We start from the raw sequence: 17,417 nt of genomic DNA on the forward strand, positions 1-17,417 counted from the left end.
TGTCTCTCTCCTTCTCCCTCTCCCTCCATCTCCCCCTCTCTCTCTCCCTCCCTCCCTCTCTCCCTCCCTCTCTCTCTCCCTCTCCCCCTCCCCCTCCCCCTCTTTCCCTCTCTCTCTTCATCTCTCTCCCTCTATCTCCCCTCTCTCTCTCCCTCCCCCTCTAAGAAAATTAATTCCATCTTTTTAGACAACAAACATCCCTTGTTCCCTCAAATAAAAACAATAGTCAGAAGTAAAAGACCTGTGCTTCTGATCTGTAACAAAGAAAGATACAGAAGGTCATTTTTACCATCATCTATCAAAATGCTTCCATCTTAACCATCTTGTATAAGTATACTTACGACCTTAGAGCATGCATCAAAATAACATTGAGTGTGTATCTAGCTTACGATTTTTATTGTTTATATTGCTGCTCATTTATATTATGCATGTGATTGTAAGCCAACCTGTGTGTGCATGTGTGTGTACGTGTGTGTGTTTGTGTGTGTGCGTGTGTGTGTGTGTGTACGTGTGTGTGTGTACTCGTGGTGGAACACCAAACCAATGTGCCAGGATCTGGACAATAAAGATGTATCTTATCTTATCTTATCTTATCTTATCTCCTCCTCTCCCTCTCCCCCTCTCGGATGACGAGTCTATTCTGGTCAATTTGTAATCACTCAAGACCTAGAACTAGATTCTAGATACGGTAGATGTAGGCAGACTAGACAACAGTAGATCAATGCAACGCGAACTTAGAGGGATCGGCAATAGGCGCCCTCTATGTGGAGTCAAGCAGACACCGACTGGCGCCTGGCGGCGTCGATTTTCAGCCGCTTAAGTTTGGGCGTTCTTTATGTTATCGCCCTTTTACTGGTGTGTTTAAAGCCGGCACAGACTGTGGAGTATATCACCATTTTGTGTTGGGGATGAGAATGTAAACAAATGATTGCTCCCAGAGGAGGTAATGTATTTTTTAAAATGCGTAACACACACTTTAAAACTTTCTTCTTTGAAAAAGAGGGGCCACATTTTTGTTTCATTGACATCTTTTTTCTTTTCTTTCAGTCTCAAGCCTGGCCGATATTGCTGAAGGGACATGACCTCATCGGGATTGCTCAAGTAAGGCTCGGTTTATGTTTGAAGCAACAATTAAGTTAATAAAATGGAAAGTCGTATTTATACCAGTGAGATTTGCATCTCTTCATCTATAATATGGAAGAATGACTGAAAGTACCTACACAGTGCCGATAATTATTTTTTGAAAATGATAATTTTGTGACTTTTATAATTCGTAGGTATAATGGGTTTGTATGTGTGTGTGTAAAAATATTTTAAAATGTTACAGATGATAGATCTTGATTTTTATGTACAGTTGGAGGAAGCCATGATTCAGGTCAAGGAAGTACTGCAATGGGACAGTTGTGCAAGTCAAGCATGTAATGTTGTGTTTAGAAAAATGTTATGCTGAACTTTTGGTCAGGCACATTTCCTTATGTAACTGCATAGGCTGCAGCACATGTTTTAGCACAAGTTACACTTACTTTACCGTTCGGCGCTCTGATCACACTCAAGTTCAAATCTTGAGAATCACGGGGTCAAGCTCTTGGCACCTATGTTTAGTTTGGGTAGCAGCTTGTGTGATATGAAATTGTAAATTTTATTTTTAAAGAAAAACACCACTTAATAAGTGACTATAACCATTGGAATAGGCTTGATGGTCAGTTAAAAATTCCCTAAATATTCAGGTGTTTCCACAAAATATCAAATGTTTAACAAGGATTGTAGATTTTCACATCTGCATCTTCATTTGTTTAATCACTCACTTGGATTAATCCCTGTATGTTTTATTGCAGACTGGCACTGGGAAGACCTTGGCCTTTTTGCTTCCTGCCCTCATTCACATCGATAATCAGCCTGTGTAAGTTGCTGAGAGATTTTCCTACTGTGTGTTTTCTTATGCTGTGTGCTATTGCGTTTTAGAAAAATACGAAAAGTGGGAAAAAATACGAAAATACTATGGGTGCAACTTTTCAAGAAGAAAGTTCATGATGTTAAGAGAAAGTTGGTAAATTTGCCACAAGAAAAGGCTTTATCTTTCGAACATATGAATATTTGCAAAAACATCTTTAGCACTCATATGACTTATTTGTTTTGCAAGTGCTATAAAACTCATTTTAAAAGTAAAATACTTACTGTGGCATAGAGTCAAATGAGCAACGCTGGAAATTTGTACTGTTTGACAGGGATGTAGGAAAAGAGGCAACCCAGCCTTGCTCCCCTTTTGGTATTTGGTTTTTGGTTTTTCAAATCAAGTAACGTGCGGGAGGTTGGAGGGCGCAACTGGTAGGTCCTACTTCTTTTACTTTCCCTCTATTTCTGTCTGTGTGTCTTACTTTTTCCCTGCACTAAATGACCATTATTGTGTCGATGTGCTTCTCTTTACTCAAACAAATCAAATAATGTGTGTTCCACAGGCCCAGATCAGAAAGGAGGGGTCCTTCTGCCTTAATCTTGTCGCCTACTCGCGAGCTTGCTCAACAGATTGAAAAGGAAATCAACAAAATCAATTACAAAGGGATCCGGAGGTAATTTTGCTAGTGGCGAGTCTGTAACTCACTCATTCCAACGGTGTCCCGTGTTTTTGTTTCATTATTTTGAATGTTCCTTGTCTCAAATTTTGAAAATACAATATAAACTTAGTATTAAGTAATTGTGGTATTTGATCGTCATTTTAATGTTGGTTGATTAAAAAAAATTGTATTTATCTTTATCTTCTTTAGAGTGAACCTTCAATTTGCACGACAGTTGCTATTCTGGAATAGATAATTTGTTTTGATTCTGAAGTTCTTTAAGAGGAAAAGTAGAACAGCATTGAATCAGGTCAGGGTTCAAGACTTCAAACACTGACAATTGGTGGACATCTAACTTTCAGGCATTTTCTGTCACCCTGTTGACTATTTGGTCGCTTTTAAGGACAGGCGGGCTAACCCAGATGTCGGGGGTTTCCAGAAATCTTGACGTACACCAAAAGCGGGCATTGCTCTACCTATAGGAAGTTTGGTTTCATTGGTGTGTATATTTGTTTGGTTATGGAGAAGACTTTCCTTGTCTTTTAACAAGGGGCAAAAACTTTACCTTCGATTTTCTCAAAACATCATTTTTCAGGATAGCCCCCTTGTGCTTAAAAGCGACCATTTTTATGTTTGCCTTCTTGCAAGCTCATATCTTTCAATAGATTCTGTTCTCTCTGTCAGTGTCATACTGGACCGTGGCAAGGGCTAGAATTCCCAAGGAACCAGACATTCTTGAACCAGATTTATTATTTGGTGGGCGTCTTGGTTCTTCATCCTCTTGGCTTGGCCCCTAGTTGTGATGGTTTAAGTCTGAAGTCCCTCATCTTAAAAATAATACTGGGTTTTGTGTTGAAACCCATACCAAACTGCACTGATAATATCCTGTACTAGGAAAAACCTCAAAAAAACCACCTCAACACAAGAAATATACTTCTTTTTTTTACACAATCTTTTTTGTGTGATTTTTCTCAAATTATTGGACTCCTTGCACCTTCAATAGTTTGACCCTTTTTGAGCCATACTGTCGTAAACCGGCCTTCTCGTCATGTTGCCATACCGGCTTTTACCGGCCTTCCCGCTGTAGAGTCATACCGACTTTAACTGGCCTGACACCCAGCCTTTAATGTAGGCTTAAGAAAAGAACATTTCACTTTAAATCTAGATGCTGAGGTCCTAGGTCTTTGTAGCAAAATTTTAATTAAAATATGTCGCTTCAATCAAAAGTAAAAATATGTCGCTTACTTCAAAAGTAAAAGCAATCTCTTTGCTACTCCCCCTAAACCTCTGAAAAACACTGAAATAGTTCAGTTCTGGGAAGCCATCAGCTGGCCGCCTTTTTGGTTCTGCTGTGTTGACTTTCTGACCTATTTATGGTGCTAAGAGAGTTAAAGAAAAGAACATATTCTAAAATTACACCCATGCCTGATTATGAGTTTCTGCTGTGTTGACCTTCTGACCTATTTATGGTGCTAAGAGAGTTAAACAAAGAAAAGAACATATTCTAAAATTACACCCATGCCTGATTATGAGTTTCTGTTCTTTAAAGTCGTATATGTGGGTGGTGGGCGGGTGCTCTGGTGTGGTTTGCTTCTTTCCTATGAAACATCTATCATTCTTATCCCCCCCCCCCCCTTCTTTTTTATGTTTGTTACTCTCTTGTAACATCTCTAATTTTCTGGCACTCATATGACCGTATGCAGTTGCGAGCGTGGTAAAACCTCAACTAAAACTAAACTAAACGAAGTCGTATATCATGTAATCATAATTTTGTTGTTTTGACTGTACGCAGTATCTGTGTGTATGGAGGTGGAGACAGGCGGGAACAACTGCGCAGAGTGAAGCAAGGCGTGGAGATAGTTGTGGCCACACCTGGCCGACTCAACGACTTCATGATGAATGGAATCATCAACGTGACCAATGTCACTTATCTGGTAGGTCAGGCCTTGTCTGCACTGTCACTTGACAAATGACCATCATCTACTTGGCTAATGTCACTTATCTGGTAGGTCAGGTCTTGTCTGTGTGACCATCATCAATGTGACTAATGTCACTTATCTGGTAAGTCAGGCCTTGAGAAGTGACATGGAGGTCTATAATATAATAATAATAATATATAGCATTTATATAGCGCATTTCCAAAAAAAGGTAGCTCAATGCGCTTTACATTGGAATACCCAATTTCAAAACCTTTCTTATTTCTTCCTTTCTTCTGATGCAATATATATTTATGCACACACACGCGCGCACGCACACACACACACACACACACACACACACACACATGCACACACAGACTATGTTGTTGACCTACCTGCAGCTTTGTACATTTCCCCTCCTTATTGCTGTGGGAATGGGGGAAAAAAACCCACTACTTCTCTCTCTCTCTCTCTCTCTCTCTCTCTCTTCTGGCGCTGTGGTGTCATAAACGGTCATTTGCTACACCATTTGGCAGATTCAAGTTACTCAGGCTGCTATTCGGAATCAAGTCAGCTCCTGAAGTCTTCCAGAAAATAATGTACAGATTTTTTGGAGATATTGAAGGTGTTGTGAGCTAAGAAGATGACCTTTGCATCTGGAGCCAGTCAATAGAAGAACATTCAGGGATGCCACTTTTCCGCTTTTGTTCAGTATTTTGATCCTGATCCGCTTTTCCGTTATTGAAATTGAGATGGAATCTATAGTTGAAAAAAAAAAAGTACACTCTTTAGGTTTCAAATTGATTATATTCATATGTTAGCGAGACCGTGGCGGGTAGATTTTCAGCTATTTAAAAAAAAGTTGAGTGGCATCCCTGAACATTGTAAACGATTGCGCCAAGTCTTGCATAGAGCAAGAGAAAACAAAGTTCAACAAAACAAAACGCGAATTCTTCAGGACAGAACTGAAGTATCTTGGACCTACTCACCGAAACAGAAGTAAAAACGGGTCCATTAAAGGTGACAGCCATAAAAAACATGCCTGCACCACAAAGAATAGACAAGATCTGAAATACTGAGATCCCTTTATTTATAAACAAGTGGGTCATGTTACGACATATTACGACATACTTGTGTTACTTACAACATAGATGGCCAATTCGGTCTAAGCTATTATTGTGCTCTCGTGACAGGTAGGTGGTTTGTGGTTACTAACACGTTACACCGTAAGGGCCTGGACGGGAAGACCATTCCTAGATCCTAAGCAAGGGGAAGGAACCCACCTCCCGTGAATACATGCGTTAAAAAAACACATTTAAAAAATACTAAACAAATTTTTAAAATCTTGAAAAAATAAAAGTTAAAAAGAAAACTGAATGTAGTTTCAGAAAAATATAACTTTATGTATGCACAAATTGTTGGAAATTTTCTAACTTTTGTTCAATCGGGGTGTCTGACCCGTCACTCTCACTCTCAGCCTCACGGTCGGGCCCAAGATCTAAATTATAGATTTTCTACGTCTGATCGATCTGAATCGCCCCAAACTCTTGCTACAAGTTTTCATCAAAATCTGAGCCATCGGATTTGTCACATGCTTGTTTTTGCTCAAATCCATCGTTATTTCCAAACTCAAATGTGTCGCTTTTCAACAAGTCGAGACACTTTCGAAGTGTTGGTAACGCGATGGCACTTCGACCAGCTCTAATACTAAAACTACTGGCCCGAAAAATTTTGTTTCGGTATCAAAAGAAAAAAGAAACTTTTTGCTATGACTATGCAAATCAAAATCTCGGCCCCAGAGTCTCATCAAGGCGAGACTTCGTTTCTAAAGACGCTTGATCGACGCGGGCGAGTCAGGGTGGAGTGCATTAGGGAATTCCCGGGCGAGTTAGGGTGTAATGTGTTAAATTCTTATGCCATCTATCGTGGCATAGTTGGCTGCAAAAATTGAACTTCTAGAAGACAACAGTTTGAATGTAAGTGGGATCTGAAGATTTCCTGTCTTTGTTGGATTTGAAAAATTCATGAACTGACAAACAAAATTTGCACAAATGACGATAGCTCACATCAATCAATTGTATAAATGCTGTTGAATCAAGTTGTACTCTCTCTTCATTTGGTGCTAGGTCATGGATGAAGCGGACCGAATGCTGGATATGGGCTTTGAGGTTGAAATAAAGAAAGTGATGCTGGACATCCGACCTGACAGGCAGACTGTCATGACTAGGTTTGTTCTTAGAAGCCCCTGTTTTGCATGTATGCAACACTGTAATTCATTTACAAACTCATGCTTCCTGAACTGAAAACTGTCCCTTTTTTAATGCTTGATAAAATGGGTTGAGGGTTCACGTGTGGACATTCAAAATTTAAACAGATTTTTAAAATTAACGTATTTCATACTTTTTAAAATACCTATTGTGCTTCTTTGGGGTCAGTAAAATATTTCTTGAGTTTTTCAGGTGTACATTTCAGAGTTAAACGAAATAAAACGTTACATCATTTTTCTGTTTAACATGCACAGCCTTTGCTTTGCAAGAAAATTTAGCTCTCCAAAGCTCACAGTGTACATTGAATAATGTGAATAATGAAGTGATGTCAGAAAATGACATGTTACATTTACTTTAAAATTTAATAATAATGGCTATTTTCTACCTACATGCCTTCTGTCTACTTTATGTTGAGTTGATATGGAAGGGACATGGAGAAAACCTGAAAAATCTTACTTTTGAAAACAGCTGATCAGTTTTACGCATTGTTTTCAAGGGGGTGTGAAAAAAAGGCATGGTTAGGATTGATAGAAAATAATTTGACCAGTGTTCGTTTCGGACAGTTTCATTGTATGTGTCTGGCTTCATAATTTCAAACCATTTGCACGCTCTGACTTCATTTTGATTTCCCAAACTCTCAAGTGTGCTCCCTGCTCCCTTTGAGTTATGATTACTGTATCAAGTTCATGACAAGTCATGATGGTACGGTCTAATGATTAATATTGACGAGATTATTTTAAAAAAACTTGGATAAATGTACAAATCATTGGTATACTTTGATTATCTGTTCATATGAATCTCTTCTTTTCAGTGCCACTTGGCCGCCAGAGGTGCAAAGGTTAGCTGATCGGTACATGAAGTCTCCAATCAAGGCTTTCGTCGGAACTCTTGATTTGGCCGTGAGTCTCTTCCCGATCTTCTTCTGCTTATCGATGGAGTTATGCTCTTACCATGAAACTGCAAGAAATTATGTGAACTTCTTTTTTGTTCTACACGTAAAACCATGTCAGGGGTTGATATGTGGGCCCTTAATAAAAATCAGGGAGTAAGTAAGCACTGTAAATTAAAACTGTATAAAAGTATTGTGGGCTAACTTTTGTGTCTATTGTCATCATTTAAATCAGAACGGTTTTCTTTGCCTAGTGAAAAAGTTTCACGAAACCTGTTTCAAGGTTAGGACATAACACCATCGTTTTGTTTTAGTCTGTGTACTGTGTACTGATGCCCAGCAGACCAAGAGTTGGAGAATTTTTTTCTTATACTGATAGCAAAAACTCACATTTAAAAAAACTGATATTGCAATCAGTGTAGTACAAAATGTAGTCTGAGAGAATACTTAATTTTGTTGTTGTTGAAGGGGGAGGGGGGGGGGCAGTCTGGTCTGACATGTTTGTGACTTCCATGAATGTCCTGAATTATTTAAATAACCCCTTTAATGTATTTTTCAATTTGGAAATGGTGAGTCCCTTGCTCTTGGGGATAACAGATATCTCTCCCTGTTCTCTTTACAGGTTATGTGTGTATACTGAAATATACAGCAAATATCATGCACCTGTAAAACTGCTTGGGTCATGGGAATGGGCAGGACAAAAAATTTCTTTTGACAATGTAAATGAAACTGAACTTACCAAAACTTAAAAAATAAATTTGTCATTTTTCAGGCAGTACACAGTGTTCGCCAGTGTGTGGAAATTATCGAGGAAACTGAGAAGAAGAGCATGGTATGTAGCATTTTTTGTTTAATTTTTCACTGTTAACTTGGTTTCAGTATCTTGTCTAGTTCTAGATTTGTTTGAAGTCAATTATTATACATCATTTAGGTCTGTAAGGGATATAAGTATGAATTTTTCTAGTTTTGTAGATGGGTCATACAGGCCGAAGGGCTAGAACCCAAATGGTCGCTAGATCGGAAAAGTAAAGTAAAGTAGATGGGTCGTTGGCTCCTTCAATTTGACTTGATAATGCCTTTTCAGCAAGCCAAATAAAATTTTTTGGGTGAAGTTTAAGTTGATGGGGACAACGTTCAGATCATTTAGGACGGGATGCTGTTTTGACCCTGTCTAATGATGTATTGGGGAATAGCTTGTAACTGCGTACAAATGTTGATATTCTTCTATTAGATTGTCTTATTTTATCTTATCATATGTTGATAGACATTCTTCTGTTAGAATGGAATGTTGGAGTGACTTTGCTTAGTTTTCTTGAAAACGATTGAGATCTAATCCTTAGTTGGGCCCTTTTGTCTTGATCAGGTGTCTTTCTTTTGCATAATTGAAGCTTATGTCCCTCTTTGGAACAAAAAAAAAAAAGAACTTGCCCCACCACCACCACCACTTCAATTAGGCGTTATAATCTCTAACAGGTCATAAATCGGCTAAAATAGGGAAATGTGGTGTGGTCCAGAAACTCCCCAACATAATGTAGAAATTCGCGTTAGCCTGCTAGCTGTTTATCTTGACAGAGACTGCTGTATGTGTGTATCACTATGTATGTACGTGGTATTTGGTTATAAAGCCATGAGGCCAAGAGCAGCTTGATTAATAAGAAAAACAATGTAACATTGCTAACTACATTATATTAGTGGGTGGTTGGCGGGTGCTCTGGTGTGGTTTGCTTCTTCTTTCCTATCAAACGTCTATCGTCTTTATCTCCCCTCCTTCTTTTTTGTGTTTGTTACTCTCTTGTAACACCTAATCTTCGGCACTTATATGACCTTATTGTGTTGCAAGTGCTGTAAAACACTCACTAAAACTTTTTAAAATACAATGTATTGTCTCTTACAGCTTCTTGACTTCATATCTCAAATGGATCCACAAGACAAGGTCATTGTCTTTGTCGGCAAGAAGATTGTGTAAGTTTTTATAATACCTGTATCGTTTAACATCGGGTCAGCTTTAAAGGCCATAAACTAAATCATTACTGTTCAAATTTTTTGTTGTTATTGTCTGTATTTTCATCTTGCTTGAAACGAATTTGTGAAATGATAGATGCTTTCTCAGTGGCATTGTGATAGGTGATTGACTGTTTTTAAAAAACGTGTTTTCCGGGATGTGTTGGGGGGGGTACCTAAATATAATGGAATAATGGGCATAGACAACCTTTAATTTTATTCAATGAAAAATGGTTCAAGCAGTATTTTTTTATTCTATTCAATTGAACTGTTTTTAAAAATCTTTTTTCATTGTAGGGCTGATGATGTGTCCAGTGACCTTGCAATGGAGAGCATCATGTGTCAGTGTATCCATGGCGACAGGTAAGATATCTCTTTACCTTTTTCAGACTTCCCCCACCCCTTCAAGAATTCCTTTGTCATACTGTAGCAAAACAAAAAAAAGTGCACAAAGCTGACTAAGCTGTAGTAATATTTATAACTGAGTTGTGGAGCTTAACACATTACACCCTAACTCACCCGGGACCGCCTGGGAATTCCCTAATGCGCTCCACCCTGACTTGTCCGGAACCGCCCGCACCGACTTAACGTCTTTAGAAATGAAGTATCGCCTTGACGAGACTCTGGGGCCGAGATTTTGATTTGCATAGTTATTGCAAAAAGTTTCTTCTTTCGTTTGATACCGAAACCAGACTTGCCACTCATCCCGATTTAGTCGGGATATCCCGATTTTTTGCCCCAAATCTCAAGCATCCTGATTTTCCCAATTTCAATCGCGTGTATCCCGATTTTTTATCCCAGTCCGCTGTTGTGCCGGATTTTAAAAAAAACTTACTCTGCCTTCTCCTTTATCGCGGGAAGCACCCGTTTAACTTTTTGTCAGTAGGAACTCGGAGCACTATTTCCCGAAATATCGATGCCGCATTCATTTAGTAGTTGACTCGCCCCAAGTTGTGTGTGATCTTTGCCCGCACTCAGAATTCTCTGATGATAGCCTGGTAACTGTTACAATTTGGGACATACAAATAATCGATAATATTCATACTTCCGCTCCTACTTTCAAAACAAGCCTTGTCCGAGGTCTGGTAACTGCGCGTTCAGACTAAACACTCAGACGAGCGACAGTCTTTCTAACCCTTACACAACTACATGTAACTGCACTGACAAGACTAACATACAACTGTTGTCGTTGCTTTAGTCTGAACGCATTATGAGGGATAAGAGATTTGTTGGTACAATTGGTCGTCGGCTGGCGTTGTTATCCTAGAGTACTAGAAGTAGAACGACTGTCGCTCATCTGAGAGTTTTTAGTGAACGTGCAGTTAGTCGGACCCGTTAATAAAATTATTTCAATCGCGCATTCGCGTCACGTGACATGACATCGCCGTGCGAGTTCTGTGTGTCGGGGACCGTCCGTTGACAGGGTCAACTTAAGTTCATGTATTTCGGGACTTATTGGTTGAGGTGGGGGGGTATAGACACTTGGGACTAGGAGTGCTTGACGTGATGCTTCAGGATTTACAAAAAATAATGATAACTGGCACGCATGCGCGCGCACACACACGCGCAAACAAACAAAGACACTCAGAGGGCATATAGGCCAAGTAATTTATGGACACCCCTGGAAAAATTTTAAGTCAGCTTTGGCAGTCACCATGGTGATTTGCTGTTGATCCCGATTTTTTTCACCGATTTGCTGTTAATCCCGATTTTTTCTCCATGAGATCCTGGTTTTTCGGGCCAGTAGTTTTAGTATTAGAGACGATCGAAGTGCGATAGCGTTACCAACACTTTGAAGGTGTCTCGACTTGTTGAAAAGCGACACGATTGAGTTTGAAAAAGGAAATAACGATGGATTTGAGCAAAAACAAGCATATGACAAATCAGATGACTCAGATTTTGATGAAAACGTTGTAGTCAAGAGTTTGGGGCGATTCAGATTGATCAGACATAGAAAATCTAAAATTTAGATCGAGGGCCCAACCGTGAGGCTGAGAGTGACGGGTCGGACACCCCGATTGAACTAAAGTTAGAACATTTCCAACAGTTTACGCAAACAAAAAGTTATATTTATCTGAAACAACATTCATTTTTCTTGTTAACTTTGGGTTTTTTTAGATTTAAAAAATTAATTTAGTATTTTTAAAATGTTTTTTAAACGCTTGTATTCTCGAGAGGTGGGTTCCTTCCCCTTGCTTAGGATCTAATAATGGACTTCCGGTCCAGACCCTTAGGGTGTAATGTGTTAAGAAATAGACCTGTATCACAGTGATTGGTGTCGAGTATTACTTGATGAAAGGTCTTCACTTCATAATATTGTATATTAATGTAATGATCCTGAAGATCAACTAGTTCAGTTATTTGTTTTCAATATAGTAGGACAGCATAATGTCGAACTGAAAGTCTCGTTCGGAGACTTTGGGGGGGGGGGTGAGAATATTACTATTTTGAGTTCGTATATAATGACGTGTGGCATATTTGTTATTATCTTTGTCCAAACCGTATGTGATTTATGTCTGTGAATGTGTGGGTGGGGTTTAAAATCTGATAGGTAAGCATGTTTTATTTTTTTCCTTTTTCCAAATCTGCACGGTGGTTGGCGGGTGATCTGGTGTGGTTTGCTCCTCTTTTCCTATCAAACATCTGACGTCCTTATCTCTCCACCTTCTTTTTTGGGTTTGTTACTTTCTTGTAACACATAATCTATTCTTCGGCACTTATATGACCTTATTGTGTTGCAAGTGCCGTAAAACTCTTACTAGAACTGATACAGGCTTATTTTTTACTTTAAGTATTTTTTTTCCTTCATTTTAAGTGTTTTCTTTATGTGTGTGGTCCATTTTACCAATTACTCTTTATCATTGTCCTCTTAATATAATTGCAATCGGCTCACTTTTTCCAATTTATTTCTGTTTGAATAAATATGGAAATATTGGTTCAAAATGACTGTATGCATTGACAATTGACTTTATGTGAAAACAGAGAACAATGTGACCGGGAGACAGCTCTCAGTGAGTTCAAGGATGGAACAGTTCGCATTTTGATTGCCACCGATGTTGCATCCAGAGGTCTTGATGTTGTGGATATCACGTAAGTATTTGTGAAGCGTACTGACAAAATGAGTTACTTCTTGGATTCGAGCCCTATGGATATAGATACATCACGCTTATAAGTGAAGTTTTTTACAATTTATAAGTATGAAGTTATAAAATACATGTTATAAATGGTCGCTTTAAGCACAGTGGGGCTATCCCGAAAAATGCTGTTTTGAGAAAATTGAAGGTAAAGTTTTTGCCCCTAGTTCAGTTTCTTTGAAAGTCAAGGAGAGTTTTCTCTATAACCAAACAAATATACATACCAATGAAACCTAACTTCTCATATAAGTAGGGCAATGCCCACTTTTGGTGTCGGTCAAGATTTCTGGAAACCCCCGAAATCTGGGTTAGGCCTCTTGTCCTTAAAAGCGACCAATTAAAGAATATGACATTAATAGAAAATCTAAAAATTTGATCAAAGTTTCGATTTTAGGCCAATATCTCTGTTTGTGAATTGTGAACGGTAACTCAATTCGTCCTTTTATCATTGTAAACCTCTTCACATTTATTTCACTTTCCTAGTGTATTGTGTTATGTAACTGCTTTTGTACTCCTATCAAATCTGGTCAGTGTAATAGCATTAGCAGTTTTGATGATGATGATGTCAGTGTTTTGTCTTTATTTTGCAAATTTGATAAATTTGATAAATGCAAACGCAGATTGTTGAGAAGAAATGTGGTCATCTTAGACAGGTGGACAATGTCACAATACATTTTTTTAAATGCAGAGGAGGCGGCGCGTTGGTGCAGGTTTTTGTCTTGGGCTGGTTGTCCGTTCTTTAAATGGGTTTGTGTAGTATTCCTCATCTTAACCATTTACAGTGGGTGGTTGGCGGTGCTCTGGTGTGGTTTTCTTCTTCTTTCCTATCAAACATCTATCGTCCTTATCTCCCCTTCTTCTTTTTTATGTTTGTTGCTCTCTTGTAACACCTCTAATCTTCTGGCACTCATATGACCTTATGCAGTTGCGAGCGCTGTAAAACCTCTACTAAAACTAACCATTTACTTTCCATAACAATTGCAGGCATGTCATCAACTATGATTTCCCGCGACACATTGAAGAATATGTGCACAGAATCGGCAGGACTGGAAGAGCTGGGTGAGTCGGATAGACTTGATTGCTTTTTTTACTCCCTGGTGGTTTGGCTCTCGGACTCACAACCGTAAGGTCGTGGGTTCGAATCCCGTTAGGGACCCGACGTTGTGTCCTTGGGAAAGGCACTTTGCACAAATTTTCCTCACTTCACCCAGGTGGAAATGGGTACCCGGCTATAGACAGTGAACGATCTTGTCAGTTTGATAGTCTTTGAGTGCGTGAAATCCGCAGCTTGCACTGTATGCTTCTGCGGAGGCCGAGAATGTTTCTTGACTCAAATAATTTAATTTTATGCCTGCAGAGTTCTCAATGTATATATATATATATATTTCTTTTTAAAATTTAATTTCTCAGGCGGTCGGGAACGTCCATCACCTTTGTGACAAGGGGTGACTGGAAGAGTGCGAAGCACCTGATTGACATTATGGCTGAAGCAGATCAAGTAAGTTTGCTGTCCTTCCACACTGTGTTAGATATATAGATAGACTTTGTTCCATCGAGAACTAAAGAATGACTGGCTTTGTACCTTCTTCCAGATCAGAACTGTTGCCTCTAAATTATTTCTCTGTTCATAACATTTAAAAAAATTTCTGAACCCTTTTGAAAATATAAGGATTTCACGGAATTCTATAAATGTACCTAGGAAACATATGCTGTCACACCCCCCCCTAGCTGTGAAAAACATATATCTCCTGAGGTCAATAAGTGCTTTTCTTGGTGAGGGTGTTAATCGTACTGGTCCACATGTCCCAGTTTTGAGAGTAGAGAATGTAGGAGGTCCAGAACTTTATTGTGGTTACAACTTTCTGTTGCTTTGAGTGCATGGACAGACTTTAAAGAAGAGAAACTGAAAAGGAGCTTGTACTCGGTGTCAGTGTTGGAAATAGGGCTGGGCAATGAGTCACTTTAGCAAAATCTGGATAATATGTTAGTGCACCTCTTTGGCAAATATGATATTATGAACCCCTTCAGCAAATGGGTTAGAGCCACTTCAACAAACGGGTTAGCATTACTTCAACAAATGGGTGCTCCCACTTCGGCAAACGGGTCAGGAAAGAGAGTTAAGAGTCTGAATTCGGATAATGTTTCATTGATAATTATGCGGTTATCCGGATAGATTATCCGGATTTTCCCCACCTCTAGTTGGAAGGGCTGGGGCTACATGGGATCTGTAGCCTTTAGTCCCACTGAGAATCTGTCCCTCTTTGTCCTATTTATTATTGTACACTTTGTGTGGAGAAAGTCGTTGTTGCGGAACACAGCACTACACCACAAGTTAAAACGACATAATAAATGATAAACAAAACTCTTACCGTGGTTGTTGAGTATTTAATTTCAATAAATGTAGTTTGTATGTTTACTGCGGTTAGTCGACCGAGGCTCTGTCCCCTACTCTCTCTCTCGTCTGATTGTCCCGCAGAAAGCCATGACTGGCTGATTATATACTCTTTCCTGAACTCTTTTACACGAGAACCCCTCCCCGCACGAGATATCCGTGTCACTCCGCACGGGAACCCGCGCCCCGAGGAAATCTAGTTACTTGTGCACACAACAGTCGTGTTAAACTAATGTTCATCATGCCAGTACCAGGTCAATAAAGTTGTCCTTTTTCAAATTGTCTTTCTTAAAGTATTATTGAAGTCTTAACTCAAACCCACAAAGCTTCCTACCAGTACTGTTAGCTCTTTTACTGTCTTTGTGTTCCTAAGTTAGGTATATGAGCTGTGAAGGCCATCTCATTCCTTGGAGTTCTATTCATAATATATATATATACATTGCACAGTTGAACCTGCTCTCTTGGCCTCCTGTATTAGAGACAAATTCCAGTACAAATGACCACTTTCCATTTCCCCCCTTATGATTTTTTTACATACCGGTAATGACACTGTGTAAGAAATCCCCCTGTCTAAGAGTGGGTTGTTGGAGGGTGCTCTGGTATGGTTTGCTCCTTCTTTCCTATCAAACATCTATCGCCCTTATCTACTCTCCTTCTTTTTTGTGTTTGTTACTCTCTTGTAACACATCTAATCTTCTGCACTTATGACCTTATTGTGTTTGCAAGTGCCGTAAAACACTTACTCAAAAAAAACATCCCCCTGTCTAAGACGGCTGCCTTTTTCCTTGACAATGGGTGGCCATCTTGGACAATTTCGACTATTTTTGTCTGTTTATCCTTTCACAACTCGCAGAATGATTTCCAAAGGAGCCTTTCTTTTCTGCTCTAGCATTCCTAGTCCTTTTCCATGTTAAACAACAGTTCAATTATATCATAAGCAAGGATACAGATTGTTCTAAAAAATGGTTTGATTATTCAACAGGAAATCCTTGATGGATTGTTCTAAAAATGGTTTATTTTTTCGAACAGGAAATCCCCGATGAATTGGTATCCATGGCTGAACGGTACGCTGCGTTCAAAAGGCGGAGAGACGAGGACGGTCCGTCGCGTGGTCGGGGAGGCTTCAGGGGAGGGCGTGGTGGTGGCCGCCGCAGAGACGATGACTGCCCCACTTGGATCTGAGCCTTTAGTGCTACGTGATTCAGCCGTGATACTCACCAGAGATGTGTGTTCTTTAGCCTGTCCTCGTCGTTTTATGCGTGAAATTATGCGATTCTGTTAATTTTAACAAAGAATGATAAATGAAAATAATCAGAAATTATTTTTAAAATGATCAAATTTTGTTAAATTATGCGGGGTGCATAAAACCACAGGGACAGTTTAGCTGGATCAAAATGTAGTGAGTTTTTTCTTTTAAAAAATATGTTTCTTTAAAAAAAATTACAGTAGAGCTCAAATGCTTTCAATGTACAGTGGAGCCCTCTGAACCCTCTTGCATGGGGAAAGTCATGCACTTAGGCCAGTGGGGGTCTATTGAGCACTTTCCAAGTGAAAATGCTGTGTATAGACATTATCATTTATATTATTTTTATCTTCATCTCGCATTTTGTGTTCACGACGAAATTATTGTCTTAAATACTTATACTGAAAGTAATTGTGATTGAATGCGTTTTCTATTGAGACTGACGTATTTTAACAGTGTACTTATCAGTAGAACCTACTCTTTTGTATTTTTCAACACATGTTGATTTAATGTCTGACTTTTCTTTCAATATTAGATTCATGACATGAATGTATAGTGTGTATGTATGTCATGAATCCTCTGTCCTTAGTGGATGGTTGAAGAAAAGTTTTAAAATCATAATTTTTTTGGTGTTGTTCTTCTCATGCACTTGACATTCCTGTCATACTGACAGTTTGATACGATGCATGCTTATCATTCCATGTCCTGTCTCTGATCAGTGTTGTGTTGACTTTGCATAAAATATGCCGTTTTTACTCAGGGGTCCATTATGGTGTGCTTTCCAAGTTTCAATATGAACATCCCAATTTTTAAAAATCTGGTAGATGGTGCTTTGTCAGCAATGACACTTTGCAAGTATCTGTTCTGGACTTGATTTCTAGCTGGTCTGAATTTTCAGGAAAAAGTTTCCTTTGGATTTCACAGCTAAACTACGATATGTTGATACAGAAAAGAATTCTTTACACTGGCTTTTATTGTGCCAATACGCACAAAGACAAGAGGGGAAATGAAGATCCGGAT

General features: G+C 39.0%; 1 protein-coding gene across 1 annotated transcript in view; it reads left to right on the forward strand.

The window, feature by feature from the left end:
* LOC101856104 (probable ATP-dependent RNA helicase DDX43) overlaps positions 1-16,584 on the forward strand; it is a 38,645-nt gene extending 22,061 nt beyond the window's left edge. Inside the window, exons 6-18 of the mRNA XM_005101485.3 lie at positions 1,048-1,101; positions 1,836-1,900; positions 2,457-2,567; positions 4,345-4,486; positions 6,598-6,698; positions 7,550-7,637; positions 8,400-8,459; positions 9,522-9,589; positions 9,926-9,991; positions 12,611-12,718; positions 13,747-13,821; positions 14,173-14,260; positions 16,184-16,584. Coding sequence (XP_005101542.1) covers positions 1,048-1,101; positions 1,836-1,900; positions 2,457-2,567; positions 4,345-4,486; positions 6,598-6,698; positions 7,550-7,637; positions 8,400-8,459; positions 9,522-9,589; positions 9,926-9,991; positions 12,611-12,718; positions 13,747-13,821; positions 14,173-14,260; positions 16,184-16,336 — 1,179 coding nt within the window. The 3' untranslated portion in view covers positions 16,337-16,584. The remainder of the gene's footprint in view (positions 1-1,047; positions 1,102-1,835; positions 1,901-2,456; positions 2,568-4,344; positions 4,487-6,597; positions 6,699-7,549; positions 7,638-8,399; positions 8,460-9,521; positions 9,590-9,925; positions 9,992-12,610; positions 12,719-13,746; positions 13,822-14,172; positions 14,261-16,183) is intronic.
* The last annotated feature ends 833 nt before the right edge of the window (positions 16,585-17,417 follow it).

Source organism: Aplysia californica, unplaced genomic scaffold (genome assembly GCF_000002075.1).
Source record: "Aplysia californica isolate F4 #8 unplaced genomic scaffold, AplCal3.0 scaffold00285, whole genome shotgun sequence".
NCBI lineage: Eukaryota > Metazoa > Mollusca > Gastropoda > Aplysiida > Aplysiidae > Aplysia > Aplysia californica.